General features: G+C 34.2%; 1 protein-coding gene across 2 annotated transcripts; it reads right to left on the reverse strand.

The window, feature by feature from the left end:
* Positions 1-300: 300 nt before the first annotated feature.
* On the reverse strand, positions 301-24,066 carry LOC127834087 (alkaline ceramidase 3-like). Of its 2 annotated transcripts, XM_052359690.1 has the most exons (12): positions 23,929-24,066; positions 21,669-21,779; positions 21,467-21,519; positions 20,637-20,689; positions 17,752-17,833; positions 16,563-16,598; positions 15,922-15,977; positions 12,506-12,610; positions 11,879-11,980; positions 11,208-11,253; positions 9,825-9,916; positions 301-6,137 (listed from the first exon to the last, which is right to left on the reverse strand). In XM_052359690.1, the coding sequence occupies exons 1-11, from the start codon at positions 24,020-24,022 to the stop codon at positions 9,863-9,865; spliced, it is 792 nt and encodes a 263-aa protein (XP_052215650.1). In that variant the 5' UTR covers positions 24,023-24,066; the 3' UTR covers positions 301-6,137; positions 9,825-9,862. The 2 variants fall into 2 exon arrangements, with proteins under 2 accessions (XP_052215650.1, XP_052215649.1); XM_052359689.1 differs by lacking the exon at positions 9,825-9,916.
* Positions 24,067-24,407: the final 341 nt, after the last annotated feature.

Genomic DNA, 24,407 nt, shown 5'->3' on the forward strand with positions numbered 1-24,407 from the left:
ATTTGCCTATGCACATGCTAATCAGGGATGACACTTAAAGCTTTTATTGTATTTTTATTTTAAAGGAAGTCTCTTGTTATCAAAATTCCAGTCTAGGCATAAAGTGTATTTCCTGATAAGCCTGTGCTGACTTAACTTTACGCACATACATTAAACAGTTTTCCCGAAGCGCAGCTTATTAAATGAAGGTTGATAAATAACCTGTTTCTGCCTTATTACAAATTTAAATAAGCCGGTTTGTTTGTAATAACATCGTCCTGTAAACTATTTTTGGGGGGGAAAATATAATGACAAAAGACATGATTACAATATAGTTTATTATCAAAACAAATTAATACATAAATAAAACACAAAAAACAACATGCAAATCAATTATGTACAAGTCAGTACACAACCAAAAGTGATAGTTTTACAGTTATAAATAGGCAGCTTACAATATACAAAACTTTTCCAATCACCAAAAATCATTTTAACAAACGGCTAAACAAAAACACTTACTTTGCACCACTGTTGTTACATCAATAAAACATAAATCTTAAATAGTTAAAACTGAGGACATAAGGACACTATTTCAGATTCAGATTTCTTCAGACTTTCCAAAAACAGATTGTAACTGATATTTTCATGTAAAATGATCAAAATTATAATGAGATTCAAGACATATGTATACAGATGATATTTGTTATCATTTAAACATTAATATTTGCTGCCATTGCGAATTTTAGTATCTATGAAGGATTCGTATTGAGGTGCTTAATCCAAATTCTAAACATGCTATGAAAAAAGACAAACATGCACATTGTAACTGGTGTGAGAGAAATGCAAAAAAATTATCTAATTGCCATTAACCTTGTCATGAAAATGGGATTCATATCAAAGACACTTACGTGCACATACATGCAAAACTTTCCTTAACATGAAGAATTTCTCAACAATTATCACAAAAACAATCACTTAAATTAGATATATTGTATGAATGGTTTTAAAACTATATAATATTAAAAATGAAATCAATGTGACAACTATATTTATATATAACTAGGCAATAATTATCTGGATGTTTAGTACATAAAAACCATAACACTATTTGTATTGTATACTTAAATTATAATAAACATGGGTAAATTAAATATGTTCTCAGTGTTTATAAAAAATAAATTATTCAAACAAGCAATAAGAGGGCCATGAAGGCCCAGAGCGCTTACCTGAGTGCAATTACAAGAGTAGAGTCTCCAATATTGAACAGTAGAAAGAAGCGCCCAAAGTTGTTTTTTCAATTATTATGTGGTTAACAGATTGTGCTACAAATTTCTAAGCCTTGCTCTGGGTAAGTGGCTTGCGCCTAAAGTATCGTCCCAGCTGGGCCGAAACTGGATATTTGTTAAAAAGACACTTCCTTAAATTTTAAAAATCCATGAAAGCGGAATGTGTAATCCCTGAATAAGCTGTGCAGACTGCACATACTCAAATGAGAAGATGCTTACTCAAAATGCATTCATCCAGGTTTTTCAAGTTCACCACTAAAACAGACTGACAAATCTATGATTCTCTTTAATTCTATGTTGGAAGTTTTAATTAGTGGCAATTGTTATTTTATGGTTAGATACTAGAATACTTGAATTATTACAACTTACATAAAAGTTAAAATTTACACACACATCATTAAAAAACTTATCTTACCCACTGCTATTTCGCCCAGAGATATATAATGCTAAAAAGTAACCTGAGAGAATATATTTAAACATTCAATGCTAATTAACTGGAATTGATTCATACAACAAAGTGCCAAACAATGAACAAAAGCAAAATATCAACAACAATGTGTAACCAGACATTAACCAATTAACAACAGTAACAAAAACATTAAACCAATCAATAAACTCTAGAACAACAAGCATAATTTGATGAAAACTTTAGTATGGTTATATAACAATGAAACTTTAAAACATACACACACCATACCTAGATGTTGGCATTCAATTATATACGTTAAGATTTTCTTTTCTACAGCCTTTTTAGAATAGCCTTTGCATACAATACAATTTGTTATATATTTTTTCATATAAAAGAGAAACAATTTCTTTGTATATCATGAGAATCTTACACCGTCTTAAACAATGTAACATTAAAATTATAAATGAGGAATTTTTGTATTATGTTCTGGTATATTAATTAATTAATTAATTAACTAATTATAAAAAAATTAGTTATTTGAGCATCGTTCTTGAAAACTGGGCTTTAGGCAAAAAATTGCCTTCCCTGATTAGCCTGTTTGGACTTCACAAGACACTGTATTATGTGAAGTTGGAATAAGACATCAACTTGGGAATAAATTGTGTTTTTTCAACTGTGCATAATATGCAGTTTTACATGTTGTATTTATTTAGTTTGACAAATTATGATTAAAATAGATACTTGCATATATAATAGCTCCATTTAAATTGATTTTACTACAAAACTCGATTTTTTATGAATTTTTATTATAATCCTCATAAAATAAGACTGTGTCCATGCCGCGCATGAACACAGTTTTAAAATACAGTTAAAATGATAAAAATACAATCACTGTTAATGAAAAAGTCATGGAAAATTGCTTTTTAAGCTTGAAGTATTGATAAAATAAATTCAGATCTTAAATGATTAGTTTTGTTTGAGAAAATCACTAAAAGGATATCCATTCCCAGTTTGATGTCTTATTCCAAATTCACATAATACAGTGTTACAAGCTAATCTAGGACGACACTACTCACATGCAGTTAGCCCATTGTTCAGAGAACTAGGCTTATATCATGTTACATTTAATAAATTGAGTCGTGTTCTAAGAAAACAGGGCATAATGCATGTGCGTAAAGTGTCGTCCCAGATTAGCCTGTGCAGTCGGCACAGGCTAATCAGGGACGACACTTTCCGCTTTTATGAAATTTTTCATTTAATTAAAGTCTCTTAGCAAAAATCCAATTTAGGCGGAAAGTTTCATCCCTGATTAGCTTGTGCGGACTGCACAAGCCAATCTGGGACAACACTTTACACACATGCATTAAGCCCAGTTTCCTCAGAACGTGACTCATTTAATAAATATAATATGGCACCTAATTACTAACTATTATAACCTATATCCCATTATACATGGAGTATTTCCTGGTATTTGGTAAATATAAATAAATGAAGTACAGTAATGCTGTAAAATATTTTGATTCAAAACTGAAGTCTGCAAACCACAGGCTCAACATGAAGTTTGGTCTGTCTGCATCTTCATTTGTATTTCACGAATGGTTATTCAACAATTTAAACAACACAAAATACAAGGTTTATATCACAATCCTAAATACATGTTTTATTATTTCATACCAGCTCTTACGCCAAGTTTACATGGATATGAATAGATTCCATACTATCTAAAATCGTTATTAACATAACAATAGTAACAGTCTTAAAATATTATAAAAAATATAATGTTTTGTTAAATATTTCAACATGTTGAATGTTGTTAAACAATTCTACTCTAAAAGTATTTCTTTACCGCAAATAATGTGGTAGATCTTAACAAGATGACCAAAAGCCTTAAGGTGCTCACCTGATATAAGAAGGACCTAAACTGTTCTGAGAAGATAATGTTCACAGGATTCACAATAGGCTCATAGGGAAAATTGCCTCAACATTTGGTAGCCACATTATTTAAACAAACCTTCATAATTTTTCAACTAGGCTTTGATATCATGACACTTGTATTATGTCTTTCAGCACGTTTAACAATGAGTGGATCAAAAATGTGATTTCAGGTTCAAGTTCAAATTGTTTTAGCCACTTGAGGAAAACTGGCATGCCTCAAGGCCACCATGCTGTTCAATGACAGTGGAAGTGTTCATAGGGCAAATGTTGATGATGCAAAACAGACAAAAAACCAAGGTATCACAACAGCACACAATATGCATGCTGTGCTCAGGTGTGCTAAAACAATATAGCATTGTTCAATATTTAGCTTGGATCTTCATGAATAAAACATACATGATCACACCTACATAAGTTATCAAAACATAAATATATGCAAATAAATGAATTGCACAAAAAATATCATTTAAAATGGCAATGAAAATAGTTTACCAAATTTAAAATTAACTACAAAATATAAAAAAGAAGGTTAAAGGCCCTAGGCTGCTCACCTGAAACCCAAAGGACCTGAACTGTTCTGAGTAGATTTTAAGTTATAAGTCCATACTTTTACGGGAAACAACTCCAAGGGCAAAACCATTTTTGCCACAGGAACATAATTTGATCAAACTTGGTAGTGGACTTCAATGTGATATTTACTGCTAAATAATAAATCATTGAGCCTAGCGGTTTCAGAGATTATAATTTCAGAAATAAGTTTTCAATATATGCATTTAAGGAAAACAAGTAACTCACTTGTCATGCCAGTTTTGACCCCGGGGGCATAATTTGAATAAACTCGTTCGAGGACTTCAGTCTGGAATCATTTAAGCAACTTTGAAAGAGTGTCACCCAAGGATAATTCCTGTAAAGTTTTGATAAAATCTGCCCAGCAGCTCAGTTGAAGAACTTGTTAGAAGAAAAAGTTGAGACACATGCAACAAACCAAGGACATCATGGTATCCTAAATGCTACCCACGAGCACCATATGCACAAGAAAGATAACCAGAGCTTTGTAACAAAAGATACTAATGGTTCCACAACAATTTGTCAGCTTATTTCAAGGGCACATAACTCAGGAATGTGGTGGAGTTCATAGGATGAAAATAGTGTCTGCATATCTACGCTTCATGGTGATGACATACTTAACCCTTTGCATGCTGGGAAATTTGTTGTCTGCTAAAATGTGGTCTGCTGAATTTCTTAAATTAGCATTTTCTTTGATTTTTTTCAAAGAATACTATCAGAATAGCAAACAGTTTGGATCCTGATGAGACGCCATGTTCTGTGGCATCTCATCTAGATCCAAACTGTTTGCAAAGGCTTTCAAAATTCAGTTCCAGCACTGAAAGAGTTAACTTTCCAATTCAATTTCTTGAAAAATATGCAAGTTGTGCACTCAAAAAACAAAATTGACTGTTGCACTGACAAAACATAGACATTTGCCTACTTTATACAGAGATATAATAAATTATTTTGAACAATACATATTTACATCTTTAAAACATAAAGTTAACAATAATCAACATGCTACAAAAATATTTTCAAGAGTAAACTAAGCTATCTAGAAGGTCTAACAGTAATTTAAAGTTTTTCTCCTTTCAATACCTCAGGCATTACAATAAAATTTGAGAAAATTACTGAAATTTATCACAAAATGTACTGAAATAACAATTTAATCAAAAGTAGTGATATTTTCATTATGCTCTCATTGTACTTTTCAGCAATGGTAAATGAATCTTACTAAAAGTACTGCTTCAATTGTTTCATTTTTCTTTGATGATATTGGCATGGCTGTTGAATCCATTTCTGCATCATAAAAGTACTGATCCATTTACTAGATTTATTACTTGTATATCAACAAAAGTGTGGGTGTTGTTCGGCATTACACAGTAACATTGCTACCTGATGGCACAACAGTGTTACAGAAACAAAACGTTTTTCAGTTAAGATTCAGAACAACATTTAATCCACTACAGTAAAATACGAACTGAACAATATGAACTGATTTTCAGAATTGAAGTGTGAGTCTAGATGATGTCGATTTGAACATGACTCTCCAATGAAAGACAAATCTTACAGAAGTTAACTCGATATAGATGAAACTTCAAACAAAACACAAGTCCAAATTGGGTGTAGTGAAATTGTGATATGTGATATTTGAGACTCGATCCAGGAAAACGGCATTCGATGCATGTGCGTAAAAAGTCGTTCCAGATTAGCCAGGTCAGTCCGCACAGGCTAATTAGGATCCACACTTTTTGCCTAGAGTGGATTTTCATGTAGAAGAGTCTTCCTTTACACAAAAAATCCATTAAAGTGGAAAAAGCTGTCCCTGATAAGCCTGTGCACACTGCACATGCTAATCTATGATAACACTTTACGAACATGCATTAAGCCCCGTTTTACCAGAGCATGGCTCATTGGTTCCCTGCTCACTGAGGTAATGGCTGACTCACAACAAGGTAGGGGAAACAGTGCTTCCACAACTGAAACAAACACAACAAAACAAGTTCAGTAAATGATTGGGCTTAAATCCTTTCCCGCTTGCCTTTGTAGTCCTTTAGAAATAACAAGAGATGTGTTTGTCACAATGCCCCTAATGCGCCACTTTCACCACTCAAAATGTGCAGCTCCATGCGATACACATGCATGCCAAATATTAAGTTGCTATGTTCAATATTTCAAAAGTTATTGCAAAACTTTAATGTAAGGTTAAAGTTTTGGTGACAGAATGACAGAATGATGGAATGACAGACAGACAGGCCAAAAACAATATACCCCCGATCATTCGATCCGGGGGCATAAAAATTAAATTAAAGATCTTGCTTTCTAAAGTCAAGTTTTAAAGGCTGCGTTTCTTACCCTAAGATACTGATGAGCAACAAACAGCATAAAACCTTTACAGCATGCGAGTTACTCGCAGCCTGTTCTAGTTTTGTGCTGGTTGCATATAGACACTTTGCTGCTGAGTGGGAGAGTGCTTAATACAAGATTAATTTTTCCTTAAACATTGTTCTTACACAATATTTGCTGACTTTTCTATAACAAGAGGGCCTAACGCCTTACATTGTTCCTCTGAGACCCCACGGAAATTAACCGTTCTGAGCAGGTAGGGTTCTTAAGGTTTCACAAATGAATTATAAGGATAACAGCACCAACACCTGGTGTGTGTTTTTTAACTGCCATTTTCCAGCTCAGCCCAGGAATATACAATTTTTGGATGTTCTAAGCAAGTTCTTCTAGATGAACAATTGGTTTTACTTGAGTAACATAAGGAAAAGTGGCATGTCTTTAAGTATCAATGTTATCCAATGGCCAGGAAGCATATCTGACTCTTTAATGCAATTATTCAGAGAAAGATTCATAAAGACTGCATAAACAAATGTGACTATAAGAGTATTCACAAGCTTTTTCCTTAATTGGACCTATTTTTCACCCCATTTGATCCAGTTTCAAACTCATTCAAGATATCGTTGGGATGAATATTCTCACAAAGCTTCATGAAGATAAGGTAATAAATCTAGTGTGTTCAAATGCTATTGTTTAATTTGACCTATTGAACTGGTTTTTGATCCCTTGTGACCCAGTTTCTGACTAATTTGACTTTGTGACCTAGATTTTAACCCAACCAAGTTTCCAACTCAGCCCAGATATCATTTGACATATTTTCTGACCTTGTTTTATGAAGTTTGCGCAAGGAAAGTTGCCTCTGGAGTGTCCACATTTTCTTAAATTTGACCTTGTGACCTTCTTTTCGACCCCTTGCAAGCAAGACTTAAATTCAGCCAAGATATCATTGGGACAAATGTTCGGAAGATTTTTTTTCATAAATTTTACCTCTAGAATTCACAATGTTTTTGTTTTTTATTTGACCTAGTGCCCTCGTTTTTGAACCCATGTGACCCATCTGAGATATCATTGAGACAAATGTTCTGATCAAGTTTCAACAAGGTTGTGCATAGAATGTGACCTCTAGAGTATTCACAAGGCAAATGTTGATAAAGCATGACAAAACGCACAAAAGGCATCGAGATTAACTAAAAACAATAATACATGTAACAGTAGTGCGTTACCAGCTAATACACGAAAATTATTTTTATAATTTTGCCTGTTATCATGTGCCAGCAAAATCAATATGCAATTCTTTGTAAAGGTATCAAAACACCTGTCATCATTGGTGGCAAATAAAAAAAACATTAAAATTATTTTTTTTATGAACAATTTTGAGTTTTTTAATATATAAAGTGACAATGTCATTGAAACCAAAAAGATAAAGCTAGTTTTTGCACAATAATGACCAGGCAAAATAAATTTGAATCAAATTTGTTCTAACTATTTTGATATCACTAGCGTTTTATTGGCACTTTGACAAAAACATTTCTTAAAAATTATTAGGAATTGCACAATATAATTACCTTTGTTAATAGGTGATCGATATCAAGTATCATTTGATGTGGTAAATAAACAACTTAAATGTAAATGATGAACAAGCATGCACACCCTAAGTGATGAATATTCAATACATGTTGCAAACCACAGTTCTCCAGCTAGGATTTGAAAAGGGCAGGGGGACTTTTTTTGTCAAAAGGGCAGGGGGACTTTTTTTGTCAACAGGGCACTTTCTAGCGCGCAGGCGCTTCTGGAATGCTTCTTGTTGCATGTTAATTTAAATGTTATTAATAATTGTTAGAATATATTATTCCCATTATTATTAAAACATTCCATTATAATGTCTACAATGAGGAATAAATTAATTACAATGTAATAAGAGATTTATTAATTATCATTTTAATTTTTTTATTTATTTTTTTTTTTTTTAAGGTCAGGGGGAGCCCTTGGAAGGGCAGGGCGGAGGTTCGGAAGGGCTAGGCAGGGCGCCCTTCAATTTAGGCCTAGCTGGAGCACTGCACCCATTTTTGAGATACCTGAGATAACAAGTTGTTTAAATATATGTCTCGGTATGAGTCACGCTCTCTGGAAATGGGGCTCACTGAATGTATGTAAAGTGTCGTCTCAGACTAGCCTGCGCAGTCTTCACAGGCTAATCAGAAGTGACACTTTTTGCCTTATAGATTATTTTGTGTAAAAGAAATCTTAAAGAAAATCCAGTCTAGGCCAAAAGTATTGACCCTGATTAGCCTGTGCAGAGTGCACATGCATTAAGCCCTATTTTCCCACTACAAGGATCATATTAATGCGAACTACCAACAACATTCTCATTTTAAAATTAGAAAGGAAGTATGCAAGTAAATGTAAAAATGACATATACAATAGAAAAGAATTATGTGCATTATAAATAAATCTAACATGATACCTGTTCATCTTTCTACAGACTATAAATGAAAGTATCGAAACACTTTCCGATAAACAAGGCAAATTATGTCAGAATCTTATACATAGTAGAGGAAAGTTCAAAGAAGACATTGCCTTAGTACAACCAACATCATCAATACAATATTCTGACTTAACTTTGAGTTTGTTCTCAATTTTTTAGATGAGTTTTATCATCAAGCCCACTTATGGTGTTAGCAGAAGTTTGAGTTTTGAGTCTTACTAAAACCCTGAGTTTAAAAGGGGGAACATGTGCACAATTTTATGGCTGAGATTTGAGATTGTTCATGTTCACTGACCGACATTCTTAAATCTCATCTTCTGAGTTGCCCTTAAACAATTTAGAATGTTTACGATACTGGGCCCTGACTTTTATCTAAACAAAACTGTGTTTGTGAAACAAAATGCCCCCTTCTGCACCGCTTTGAAGCCATTATTTTACCTTTGACCTTGAAAGATGACCTTGACCTTGACCTTACACCACTCAAAATGTGCAGCTACATGAGATACACATGCATGCCAAATATCAAGTTGCTATCTTCAATATTGCAAAAGTTATGACCAAGGTTAAAGTTTTGGGACAGACACACAGACAAAAACATACAATGACAGACAGACAAACATGCCAAAAACAATATACCACTGATCATTCAATCGGGGGCGTAAAAACAGTTGTCAAATTTGTCATGTAAGCAACTAAATGCAGGTAATTCTAAAAAAAACATTAAATGTCTGCCTATAAAGATTGTTTTAGTTTTTTAATAGACCATAACATATTTTAGAGAGTACAATAATCTAAGTATCTTATTATGAATAGCATATGCCAAATCTACACTGCATACCTTGAAATATATCACAGAGACAACATTCTACTGATATTCTACATCTCATGGCCATTTTTCACGTCTAAATATGGTACACAATGATTCCAATACTGAAACAAAAACATGCAGGGATGTTTGGAAAAAAATGAAGAAAAGAAAGAAAGCGATCTAACACATATTATTGTAAAAGCATGAAGAAAACTAGGCCAACAAAAAAATGAAAAGATGTTGAAGGATGTTCTTGCAATGTCTTGAGACAATATGTCAAAGCTATATTTCTTAAGAAATAATACGATTATTCTCAACATATCAAGTAGCAAGCAAATAAAGAATTATTAGAGTTAAATGTGCCTGGCCTATTTGAAGATAATCAAGCATATGTTTGTGAACTTGAAGACAGAGTTGTTTGGGTAATGTAAGTATTACAATGATGAACAGTGAAGTCTATGCTATATTCATTATTTTGCAATATAATTTGCAAAATATTTGCCAGAGAGATTGCATGTACACGTAGTAGATTTGTTCTATTTGAAGCTCAAAGGGCTTTTACCTTTATTAGCTATGAACATTCAAAGCCAAAGGGCTTAATTCATGCCATACAGTATATAGCGGATATTTGTTGGATTTGGTGAAATATCTATTTTAATTCACAAGTGATCATAGAAAATATTTTTTTCTATGATCAAAGTCAATTAAAATCAATATTCCAGCAAATCCAACAAAATGTTCTTTTTAAATTATGCTTACATTCTGGACAATATAATTCCCTATAGGGCGCACCTAGATGTTATTACATGTATGTTCAAGGGAAGCTTATCTGTATGTTTATATAAACATTCAATGCCCTTGGTATAATTTGGGGGTCACTTTGGGGAAACCAAAGATAACTCAAAATAGTTCCAGTCAAACAATGATAATTATCGATAAGTTTCAATGTTATTTTGAAACAGTGAAATATCAGTATTAATTCACTGATATTTCTCCATAAACCATCCGAATGAATAAAATAAATGCTTATATTTGTCTTATTGTCTTAGATAAAGATAAGGGAAAAACTAATAAAAGTGTGAAATAATGAAGTCTCGTGAAATTAAACACCAAAATTACTGAAAAGCAAACAAAGCATAGATGCTAATGAGCTGCGTTTTGAGAACACTGGGCTTAATGCATGTTTGTAAAGTGGTTTCCCAGATAAGACTGTGCAATCCTTACAGGGATGACACTTTCCCCTGGTATTTTTTATTTTATTTAAAAGGAAGTCTCTTTAGAGAAAATCCAGTTTAAACAGAAAGTTCCGTCACTGGTTAGCCTGTGCAGACTGCACAGGCCCATCTGGGATGACACTTGAAGCACATGCATTAAGCCAAGTTTCTCCAAAGTGAGGCTGTAGTGCTGATTTACCTTGATTTTGGTCTTGTATCCTAGAACACTACACCTAGCATCAGCACTGAAAATAAACATTCCAACTATGATATGATATACAACAGCCACAAAAAGCATTTTTATGTGAATGCATTCTATGGCTTACAAATGGTGTGGCAAATCTATTATTCATCCAGCCAGTTAATATATGACAGCTTAAGTTGACTGATATTTCTAAGACTAACTTAGGCATATTCACCCCCCCCTGCCCCTAATAAATGTGTGTGAAAACAGCCCTTAATGCATATAATATCCTCGCAGAATAGCCAGGGCAGTCTGCACAGGCTAATCAGGGACAACACATTCCACTTTTATGGTATTTTTCATTTAACTGAAGTCTTTTCTAAGCTAAAGTCTCATTTCATGGGGGTTTAATGCATGTGCATAAAGTGTCGTAATAGATTAGCCTGTGCAGTCTGCACAGGCTAATCTGGGAGAACATTTTCCACTTTTATGATATTGTTCGTTTCAAGAAAGTCTCTTCTTGGCAAAAGTTTTTGTAGAAAGTGTTCCCCCTAATTAGCCTGTGCGGACTACACAGTCTAATCTGGAACAAAACTTAACACACATGCATTAAACCTCCTTTTCACAGAGAGCAGCTCATATGTACAGGTACTAAACCCAGAACAAATATCAGCCACAAGCCTCACCCAAATATAATGCCCATGTATGTTCCTATGCCTGCAAGTATATGCCACCAGGCGTGGAACTCAAACAGCGGAGACAGGAACCCCGTGTGATAGCGCATAGACCTGAAACAGTAGGAATAACTTCATCATACTCACAAAATGAAATATTGTGTGAAGATTGCTTGCACAGATTTTTGTTGTAATTTTCTTAAAAAATTTTACTATCATTTAAAACTATGGGATGTGAAACCTTTATCTGCCTTACCTTGTTGTTCCTTTACTTCTGAAAATGAATGCTTTACACACTATAGTGGATTTATTGTTATTTAGTCTGTAAAACCTTTTCTTTTGGTCATAAATGCTGTAATACAATCATGAAAACAAGGACAACTGTGAAAACAGGGTTTAGTATAGTCCGCACAGGCTAATCAGGGACGACACTTTCTGCTTTTATTGCATTTTCATTTAAAGGAAGGCTATTTTTAGAAAAATGTTCTAAAATCTAGTTTAGGCGCAAAGTGTTGGCCCTGATTAGCCTGTGCAAGCTGCACAGGCTAATGTGGACAACACTTTACGACTATGCTTTAAACCCTGTATTCACAGAGCAAGGCTCCAATATTTTCATCCAATGTCAACATCTCCACTTACTTGAGAGATGAACAGAACTGGTTGTCTATGTTCCACAGGATAAACCCTGTACCGTAGGCCACCACAGCACACACTAACACTGTCTTGTTGGCCCAGGCTATACTCCTGTGACGAGGGAAAGGGCATGAGCACTGATGTTTCACAATATTGCTGGGAGTGTTCATTTAAATTGCACAATAATCATAAGAGTGAGAACTGAAGTTGTACAATAATGCCAATGTTATTAATTGATATTGCACAATAATGCTAGGAGTTAGCATCGACTTTGTACAATAATGCCAATTTTATTAATTGATATTGCGCAATTATGCTAGGAGTTAGCATTGACATTGTACAATAATGCCAATGTTATTAATTGATATTGCACAATAATGCTAGGAGTTAGAATCGACTTTGTACAATAATGCCAATTTTATTAATTGATATTGCGCAATTATGCTAGGAGTTAGCATTGACTTTGTACAATAATGCCAATGTTATTAATTGATATTGTGCAATAATGCTAGGAGTAAGCATCGACTTTGTACAATAATGCCAAAGTTATTAATTGATATTGTGCAATAATGCTAGGAGTTAGCATCGACTTTGTACAATAATGCCAAGGTTATTAATTGATATTGTGCAATAATGCTTAATTGTGACTATATTGCAATAATGCTTTCATTGATGGGTGATATTGCACAATAATGATGGAAGTGTTCACTGATTTTACACAATAATGCTTAAAGTGTTCATAAATGTTTCACAATAATGCAAACAGTGAACATTATTTTACTAGCCATAAGTCCGTGCAGGGGGAGTATGAAAAAGTGTCACTTTAATTAAGTTCTTTCATTTTCCTGTAACCCCTTAATTCTCATCCGCTCTGTTCATGTGGCATAATTTTATTTAAAACTTCTAAAGATGCAAATGAATACCGTAAGTTTCCACATATAGCGTGCAGTGTTTTACCTCTAAATTTTAAATTAACAAGAGATGTGTTTGTCAGAAACACAATGCCCCCTATTGCGCCGCTTTGAAGCCATATATTTGACCTTTGACCATTGAAGGATGACCTTGACCTTTCACCACTCAAAATGTGCAGCTCCATGAGATACACATGCATGCCAAATATCAAGTTGCTATCTTCAATAATGCAAAAGTTATTGCAAAACTTTAACCAAGATTAAAGTTTTGAGACACACACGATGAATGAATGACAGACAGACAGGCCAAAAACAATATATCCCCGATCTTTCGATCCGGGGGCATAAAAAGCTTGTGCGCGTAATACATTGACACAATGCTATCCTGGCTGATTAATTGCAAAAACTTTGTAATGTTATCGTAAATAATCAAAATGTCTGCCTTTTTATCTTTCCAGAAAACTACACCCTATAATCTTACAGACTGAAGGGGCTGTTGTCGAAACAACAACAAGTTGGTACCGGTAGATATGAACAGGTTAGAAGAGGTTTTGGGCAAAAATTAATTTGTTTGAATAAAATTGTGGACATTTCTTTGTTTGTGTTTTTACACTTCTTCATCGATGAATTCCGATGGGGACTGTTGTCAACATAGCTGAGAGCAGGTAGGTGTGAATGACGGCTTTTAAGTTTTACGCTTGTAACAGTAGGTGTTAAAGGGTGTCTTTTTGTACTTCGTAATTGATTGCCAGCGTTTATTAAGTAATTTGTGCCACGACTTGTTGAGACACTAATTGACATTTGAGACACTAATTGACACTTGAGAACGTGAAAACATGCAACAGCATTTTGTGTGTATAAATATTGAATGTTCAACAGTGGTGTTTTGAATATTTTTTTGCAATCGTCTGAACGACCCATCAACCCATCAGACATTGACGGAAGACCACTCTAGACGACGGCAAAAGAACCACAACAAGGACAACTGCCCTTTTCAAAATTGTCAAATATAGTGCTATGCAACCCATGCGCCTGATCATATAAAGACTTCTTTGATGAAGAGTGCATAATTAACCTTTCCAATGACCCCGATTAATTGATTGCGCAATATAAAAATGGCGGCAATTTTCGATCCGATTTTCAGGTTTTGGGGTCTTTAATACTTTTTTTCTCCATTTAGGCTTTAAAAATCGCATGCGCGTAATACATGGGGACGCGCTATACACGGTAACTTACGGTAACTTTTAAAACCCATAATGACTGCACATTAAGGGTGTCACGTTTAAATGTTTAAACGATCGCGTTTAGTCTTTTGCTGAAAAACGTTTACCAAAACAGTAAACGTTTAAACGACAGTCAATATCAATATAATAAATATTGGGGAGCAAATAACGTAGACGACTAGCTGTACGAAGTATATCGATGAAGAACTGCAAAATCCGGATACTTGCTGTAAATACGGGCTACCAAATTCGGCAGTAATTTATTTATGATTGGTTAGCGGATGGCACAGACATGAACGGAAACTAACGGAAAATCTTTGCTCCTTTCCGAAAATCTTACAATTTGGCAACAAAACAGTGCATATGCCGCCATCTTGAAATATTTTCATTGATTGAGTAGCAAAGTAAAACACTGCGGTAGCATGTTGAAAAACAATACTTTAACCAAATTATATATTGATTACGTTTTTGCTAGTTAACTGGTTTTTCATTTTCTGCGGTCAAACGATATGCACATTGTATTTCTGTGCAAAATACGTGTCGTTTTCATCGATTTTACATTATTTTCGACCTTCATTAAATTATTTAATAGAATGACGAATACACTTTTGATGATCTGGATGGTCTCTTTTATTATATTTTATGGTTTTAATATGACGTCATTGTGCGAATGGGATATGCACTGAATATTACTCCGGGAAATAACTATTTTCAGTTTGGACATGCCATTGTACTGATGCTTTTTAAATGGACATAGGGATACCATTTAAACGGTAACGTTCCGTTTATTACATTTCGTTTAAACGTTTAGAAAAATCTGTAAACGTGACACCCTTACTAAACATGTTTTATTAAAGAAAAAATGACATCATTCTTTAGTGTCAAACAAAACAAAATTGCCTATTATGTGTTAATTGCAAAATCACATCATAGTTCTGTGTGCATGTCAGCACTATGCCATTTAACAGAAACTGAATCTGGATTTGAAAACCTATGAACAGACGTGTTGTGGCCTTTTAAAGTTGTTATCAGTACATCTTATCAATTTCATGTTGAAATTATATAACTAAGAAATGCACATAATAAATTCATAAATTAACTTTTCAGTGCTGGAACCGAATTTAGAAGGTCTTTGCAAACAGTTTGGATCCAGATGAGTTTGGATCCAAACTGTTTGCTATTTTGATAGTATTCTTTGAAAAATATCAAAGAAAATGCTAATATAAAAAATTCAGCAGACGACAGTTTAGCAGACGACTAATTTCCCAGCATGCAAGGTTAAACTGACCTTGACACTTTCCAGGCAGTGGCAACTAAAGAACACACCATCAGACCATATGCAATCTGTCAAAAGAGAAACCAGTGATTTAAACTAGTATTTTTTAATCCAACTAATATACATGCAGTTTTAAGCATCTCATAACAATAATATAACAAATTTGGCAATTTTACAAAAATCGTAAATTCTTATTAGAGTCTCATTTGATGGAAATGTGGCTTAATGCATGTGCGTAAAGTGTTGTCCCAGATTAGCATGTGTAGTCTGCACAGCCTAATCAGGGACAACACTTTCTGCTCTTACACAATTTTTCATTTAAAGAAAGTCTCTTCTAAAAATCAACATGTAGGCTGAAATTGTCCTTACAGATTAGCCTGTGTTGACTGCCAAGGCAAATCTGGGAAGACAATTTATGCACATGCATTAAGCCTAGTTTTCACAAAACACAGCTTCATTTGTCAAACGTTTACTTTGTTATTTTGCCAGTTCAGATGACAAGTTGTAAAAGCTCTATGGCTGACTTTAAAAAATGTTTCCCTACTATGATCTTTAACTAATCACATGTATACAAATAGGGTTTACGCATGTCTTTTGCATGGCGAACAGTTTTTCTTTCAAGTAAAACAAACAACTTATAATATGGTACCTACTTGAAAGAATATGGGTATATTACACATGATGTAGACCTGAAACAGAAATAAACAAATATGAATTTAAATGAGCAATTATTTGAATTATGCAAATAAGCATATAACAGATGAAAATCACTTTAAAAAAATGTATCTGCTTTCACAAAATATAAAATGTGATTTCAAGCAAAAAAACACAGTTGATGGCTCGCTTTAAAATTAAGGTTTTATAACCATGCTTTTCAAGTGCTGACATTAATATTAGCTGTAAATTGTTTAATTTTAAAAAGCTCATCCTATGAAGTATTTATGCTAACATCATCAATCAATAAATAATTTTAGTGAGATACATGGTATTAAATATGTTATTGAATAACATGTTTGGCAGTGTTATTTTCTTAAATAATTAAATAGCATTTTTTTGCTATTGCTGACCGCATTTATGCATAAATTAGGCATAATTTTCCAAACAGTTCAAACAGCTATGAAATGCAGAATTTGTAATTTTAACTGAAAACAGAAAGACCATGTTCATTGTAACAATTGACTTTTTTAAGCTGGCTTACAAATTAAGTTTCAGTTTATATTTCATTTTAATAGTACACCATTTATTTGCAGTGTGCACCAAACTATTACATCATTTCCTTATCAACGAATAAAAAGTAATGACGTCATTTGGCAAATTATGTATGAAAAAGGAGTATGGTCATGAGTATTTACATATTATAATAATTTTAAAACAAATTGGGTTAATTGGGAAATGACAACTTGTCACATTATAGAATTATCCAATCAAAGTACAGCTTTTATGTGAAAATGAAAGAAGTTGTAACTATTTCATCACAAAGAAGCGACAAGTGCATTAATTAATCAATGCGTTTTTTGGCTAAGGTATTAAGTTTTTAGTCAGGTTTTGCATACTGAAGCCATTTTACAAAACTTGTTAATTGGTTTGGTCCAATTATGTCTCACAATAAAATTTGTACAAAATAGGAGCCGTGAAATGTAAATAGAAATTAGCCTGAAAGCAATGTTTTAATCAATCTGACGAAAGAAATGAATCATGATTTAATCCCAATTTCAGCAAATTCACAAAATCAAAGTGAAATAAGCACAAATATTTTCATTGATGAGGGTATGCGAACCGAGGAACAAATAAGGTAATTGAAACATTCTATTATATATTCCTTGGTGAAACACAGTACCTTACCAGAGTAACTATGGCACAGTATGTAAAGAGACCAGCAGAAAGCAACAGGTTGTGTGACTTGGCTGGGTACTCAACAGTGGCTCTGTAATAGGCAAACACACATGTACGGCAGCTGCTTTGTTAAAGCAATGTCCAATGAAAATGCATGCTTAATTGGCATCAGTTCTAATGAAATCAGGGCCAAAACACCAACTTTGGGGAAAGGGCCACAGCCTTTTTTGGGGGAAAAAAGACACAATTTTCTGGCTTTGGGGAATGAAAAATACTGAGGTAGATTAAAAATTTAGAGAAACATGCATGATTTTAAAGTAATTTCTGTAGGGGTAAGGGCCTTTTTGGTTAAGGTGAAGAAAAAGAGGCCTCTTGCGAAGAAGGTTTTTTTGGCCCTGGTAATGCATGCTATATTGGCATCAGGTCTAATGAAATACATGCCCAATTGGCATTACATGTAGTTCCAATAAAATGCATGCTAATTTGGCTTCAGTTCTAACAAAACACATTCATAATTGGCATACATTTTAAATGAAATGCATGCTAACTTGGCATCAACTCTAATCAAATGCATGCTAAATAGGCATCAGTTCTTATAAAATGCATGCTTAATTGGCATCAGTTCTAATGGAATGTGTGATATATAGGCATCAATCATAATTATATGCCAGGCTTTTTTCTGCCTATCTCACGGGTCGATAGTTGGACCCATTCCCAATGCCCAATAGAAATCCCAATTTCCGACCGACCACCGAACCCGAAAAATGTGTTTCCCGGTCTAAGGTACTGTGTTTTAAATAACCGTGTGCCATGTTTAAGCATGCCAATGGGAATACCCCCGAAAAACGTCATCGTATCAAGTGTTCCATAATGCAATTTTCGCGACCTTGACACTTCAGACAAATGGCGGCCGGTTGTGTTTATGCAATTCTTAAGACACATTTTCGGTCAAAATTTGCTTTCAAATATTGAGGTGCTGCATTATTCAGAATTATCAGGTAATGTACCCGGTATACAACAAGTGATAATCATGTGTACGTATTAATTATTGTAAATTGGTTGAGAATCGATATCGATGGTCTGAGGTAGAGAAATGTGGACTGGTTTCACTTTCAACGTTACTGTGTTTCAAAAAATGGTTGCCTTCAGACATTTGGCAACTTTAATTTTGAATAATGATATGTTGAACGCAGGTCCTTCTACTGTGAATATTCATAAAAAAATCTTAAATGACATATCGAGCTATGCATTTTATTTGAACTTCAAGCATAAAATTAACAAAGTCTGTATTTTTATCATACACATACTAATATTACGCTAGCAGAGGACAATGACTGTTGCATGGAAAACACATTTTAATACTTTTCTTAGCATTTTAGGGCAATACCTTAGTCCTATGTATGAAAACATACATACATAAGATTTAATAAAAAAAATTAAGAAAAATAATTTCCCCACTAATGCTTTTGTCGATGAAAATTCTTCACAATTTGAAAGATATCGTGACTCCAAAAATCCCAATTTTGCTAGGTCCAAAATAGACAGAACAAGAGCTGTCTCCATAGGATGACATATGCCCCCAATAAACGCTTTGATAGAAGTTATTTAAATGCACTAAGTGACCCCTTGACCTAGTTTTTGACCCAGCATGACCCATATTCGAACTTGACCTAGATATTGTCTAGATACAACTTCTGACCAAGTTTGGTAAAGATCAGATGAAAACTATTTGAATTAGAGAGCGGACACGAAAAGTGTGACAGACAGACTGACCGATGGACAGTGTGAAAACTCTATACCCCCTTTTCTTCAAAGGGGGCATAAAAAGACCTGTATGCATGCTAAATTGGCATCAGCTCTACTGAAATGTGAGCTAAAAAGGCATCAGTTCTAATGAAATGCAAATTCTTTGGTTTTCATGTTTTTATTATTACTTCAATATGTTAAGTACGTGATATTAAACTACAGTAGCTTATCTTCTCATATATTGTGTCCATGTGTTTTGAAATGATTAGACCGGCATTTCATTTGCATATTAAAGCTTATGGTAGTAACCACTTATGAATGCAAGCACAGCTCCTCGAGTGCAAAGGGTAAAGGAAGACAACTCCTTGAATGGCATAGTCTGGTGTGGGGTACATGGCCCATCAGCATGTGGACATTACCTTATGTCAACGAACAAATCCCCAGCTATGGATCAAATAGTTCCCTGCTGCCTTGCAATCATTTTCGGGAGATAAAAAAGTTATGGAAAGAAAACCCTGACAGAACAACCTTACTGAATGGACCAAAAGAGGGGTTGGAGGAATCCATTAACTGTGGCAAGAAACTCTCCTAGAAAAAGGAAATTTCCAAAATGACACCCGTGCAGACCGTGAAAATGGAAGATACTTGGCTGCTAAGCAGGTTGAAAAACACAAATAATGAAAATTGTGGATGTGTGTGGAATAGAGATTCTAGATGGTATTGTCTCTTCTTTCCAGGTTTGGATGGTACCGGACCCTAAGTGATATCTGGTAATGACCCAGTGACCTTCTTTTTGAGACTATACAGGAGCCATTTTCAAACCTGGCGGATATTAGTTATGGCCAATGTTAAAGTTTTTGGACGGACGCACAGACAGACGGACTGACGGACAGTTCAACTGCTATATGCCACCCAACCGGGGGCATAAAAACACTAAATGATGAGAATTCAGTTCATTTGACTGTTAAACTTAGTAGTTACTAATACATGTAAGTGACTGTTATATTTTGGACATGTCATAGCTCATAAAAAATATTCATATCATAGGTCTGTCCAATGTCTTCAGTCGGAGAAGTACTGGTAGAAGATTGTCATGGTAACTCAAAATGTTGCTATGTATTATTTTTAAGTAACATTAAAATACTTACAAGTTGTAAATGAGAACAGCTGAACCCCAGATCATGGGAAGCTCATCTAACAGCTGAAAGATAACATGTTTATTGGCCATGTAGAACACTCAATTATATCAGACTCGCTCAGGGAAAATGGGGCTTAATACATGTACCTGAAGTGTGGTCTCAGATTAGCCTGTGCAGTCTACACATGCTTATAAGGGATGACACTTTCTACTTTTATGGAATTTTTTGTTTAAAAGAAGTCTCTATTAACACAAAATCCGGTTTACAGCTTTGGCTGAGAGACTGCACAGGCTTATCTGGAATGACACTACACACATGCTTTTAGCCCAGTTTTCCAGATTGCGGCTCATATGTTTATTGGCCATGTAGAACTCTGGAAGTACTGCATCAATTACTGGTGATATAAATTAAACAAGCAAATTCGTTGAATTGATATACCCCGCCAATATGCTTCTGGACACAAAAGTGTTGTATTTGACACTAAAATAGCATTTTTTCAAGATACAAAGGGCCATAACTCCGTAATTAACAAATGGTGTACAATGACATTTGGCGTGCATCATCCTTTTATCCATATATATACTCATACCAAGTCTCGATGAAATCCGCCAAAGCACTTCCAAGATATGGCTCCGGACGGATGGACGGAAAGACGGACGGACAACGCCAAAACAATATCCCTCCGCCTATGGCGTAGGATAATTACTTGTAAAAAGTACACTATTGACTTGATTAAAATATCTCTGAGTAATTAATTATTAAACATGTCCTTTACATAAGCACCTACACAGTGAAGGTTACAATGCACTACATATCAATCCTTGTTTCCTAATTCGTACCTGCATGCTGTACAGAAGAGTCATGTGAAAACACCAGGAACCCAGTCCAACACCTGTGAAACAAACAGCAGACAAAATTCATTTTTGTTTCTTTTTTTTTACGTTTTCCCATTTAAACAGTGTTTAAAATAATATGTCTGCACCTAGTTAACATTGACACCTTCGTCAATATTAAAAAAGACATGAAAAAAGTAAAGCTTACACATGAGGCTGAGATGGGAAGCAACTAAGCGAAATTCCAGTTTGTCCTTTACGAGGAGGAAGGCCCCAATGAATGGAGGAATGATCATGGAGACATTGCTGATGGTGTTCCCTGAAATACATATATAACATTCAATGTTCAAATGTTAATATTTAATGTTCATATCAATACTATTAATACTGCTCCTGGTTGGGGACCAAAAGCCGAAAGAAATAAAATCACAACTTAATCTAGGTTAGATATTTTTCTTTTGGTGTCATTAACATTTCTGGATATTATTAAGTATATTCAAGATTTTAATGAGGTTGTATATGCAGGCACAAGAATAGCTAAATAAATGACCAATAACCAAATTTGATATTTTCTAGTTTACCCTTTACCACATAGATACGTATTTTGACGCATGTGTAGTCCATTAGAAAGTTTCATTTATCAAATACCTTTCTTACTAGATTCAATTTTTACAGGCTTCATTTCCAACAATAAGTTACTGATGAGCAGCAAACAGCATAAAACCTGAACAGGCTGTGAGGTACTTGCAGGCAATTCTGGTTTTAAGCTGGTTGCATAAGCCATTTTCACTTTGCTTGTTATGGGGGAAAGGGTTGAATTGCAGAGGAAAATATATACATTTATCCCCAAAAATGGTTCAGAAAAACTTAAGTTCATAGTATTATAACTCATTCTTATTTGAGTTTTCTGTGCAAAACTATCACCATTTATAGTATTTGCAAACAATACTTAAATTGGATATAACTGATAATTATGCAAAGTTATTATGTGTTTTTTGGTTTTATTCATCACAAAGAAATGATCATTGACTCAGGGCCTTACACCCATTAAAGTTGTGCCCATAATCCCTATCAAAGAATGAAATGAGTCAATGACAAATAAAAGCTACTAACCGATATATATTTAAAATAAATACTTTTCAGATTTAGAAACAGTTAAAACTTTAAAGCAAACTAGGAAGTGGTATTTTGCAATTTTTTGTATACTCATTTGACGAGATCAAAGCTATTTTAATCAATTATACCGATTATTTGGTTACTGGTTCTCTTTGGCTATGGCCAGTATTGGTCCTCAACCAATATATCCATTACTACTTTTATTGTATCGGCCCTTCTCATAGAAACCTTCAAAGTGTACTGGAAAATTAATGATTTTTCAAATTTTAGAAGTTGGAATTTATTTGATGGTTATCCTTGACTATTACGACGATCATTCTCATGATTTCCAGTGTTCATTGGAAAGTAGGTCATGTTTATTCCAGAGTAATGCTACGATTTTAAAATTACGTAACACACACTTAAGTAGTTCATTAATGGATTAATAGTTGCTTTATGAAATGTGTTATATGCCGCTTATTTTTCAATAAAATGTAAAAATATTTTAAAAACAAAATGAGCAAGAGTTTCGTTTTTCGATTAAGTGTCTATTTTTAGAACAAGCACGTGCACATAGTTACAAATCTTAACAACCAATCAGAAGGGCCGATACTATGAGAGAAGGTGTACATGAAACAGACTACTAAAGGGAGCTAAGTTAGTTTATCCAGTATTTTGTGAAAAAATTGCCGATTTAAATGCAGTTTTCGTTGTTATGTCCAAGAATACACATTTAACTTTATATTGGCATATAACACATGTGTGTTTTTGTATTTGTTCACTTCCAAAATTTAAATGTTTTCATTAAGAGGGCAGATACTACAGATAGGTCGCTGTGGTGTAGTGGATGAGGTGTCCGCCTAGCGATCGGGAGTTCGTGGGTTCGATTCCTACTCGGGGAGCGTTCTCATTATCTCCTCCATAGATACCAAGTACTGGTTCTTCCCAGGAAACAGACTCGACAGTGTCCATATCTGCCTATAATACTCGAAAGAACAGTTAACAGAAAAAACAGAGATAGATAGATAGACATGCTAGCTCGTAGACATCTATACTACGATACTACATATCCGCTCTTCTTCTACTTCTAATCAGTAAAAGAATGAGAAATCTGTAGTGTGACGAAACCTCCATCACCCGTTCAGCAACCGTTTTTCGTTGTCAATATAAATACAAATAAGTTATGACCAGCTGATACCGGTTAAATCTACTTACAGATGTCATTTTCATTTAAACGATTGCTGCAATATTTAAGTTCAATTCCATCAAGGAACATTATTTAATGCTTTAATACTCCTATAAATATGAGGTCGATTTACATCGAGGTAGCTTACGTCTAATTATTTGGACTAATGCTTTAACAGTTGACTTACAGAATTCTGCAATGAAATGTGTGACCCGGTAGTTTTCTTCACACCAATCTATAGTAGAACTTGGCGGACCCCAATAGCCAAGACCTGGTGCCATCTTTGTTTACATACTGAATGATATTCTTGATTTACCAGTATGTTCACTACGCAATTACTCGATTTACACGTAGGTTACACATCACTGTTTAATTGTGCTGATGATGACAAAATGCCCGAGGCGTTTAGACAAATATGACAAAATCAACATTACTTCCTGATTATTAGCGTTCTCTACACAAAATTCAAGTCTTTAAGCGGGACATATAACTATCTATCTATCTATAAATCTATCTATCTATCTCGGATGCTACAACTGTAGCAAAGGAAACAATGAGGAGCGTATTTCTGTATATCTTCCTGAGAGAAATTGCAATGAATAAGATCATGAATTTCATTTTCAAGATGATTTAAATAAATTCTCGTTTATCTTTTTGTACAGTATA

The sequence above is a fragment of the Dreissena polymorpha genome, chromosome 6, assembly GCF_020536995.1.
Source record: "Dreissena polymorpha isolate Duluth1 chromosome 6, UMN_Dpol_1.0, whole genome shotgun sequence".
In the NCBI taxonomy this organism is placed as follows: domain Eukaryota; kingdom Metazoa; phylum Mollusca; class Bivalvia; order Myida; family Dreissenidae; genus Dreissena; species Dreissena polymorpha.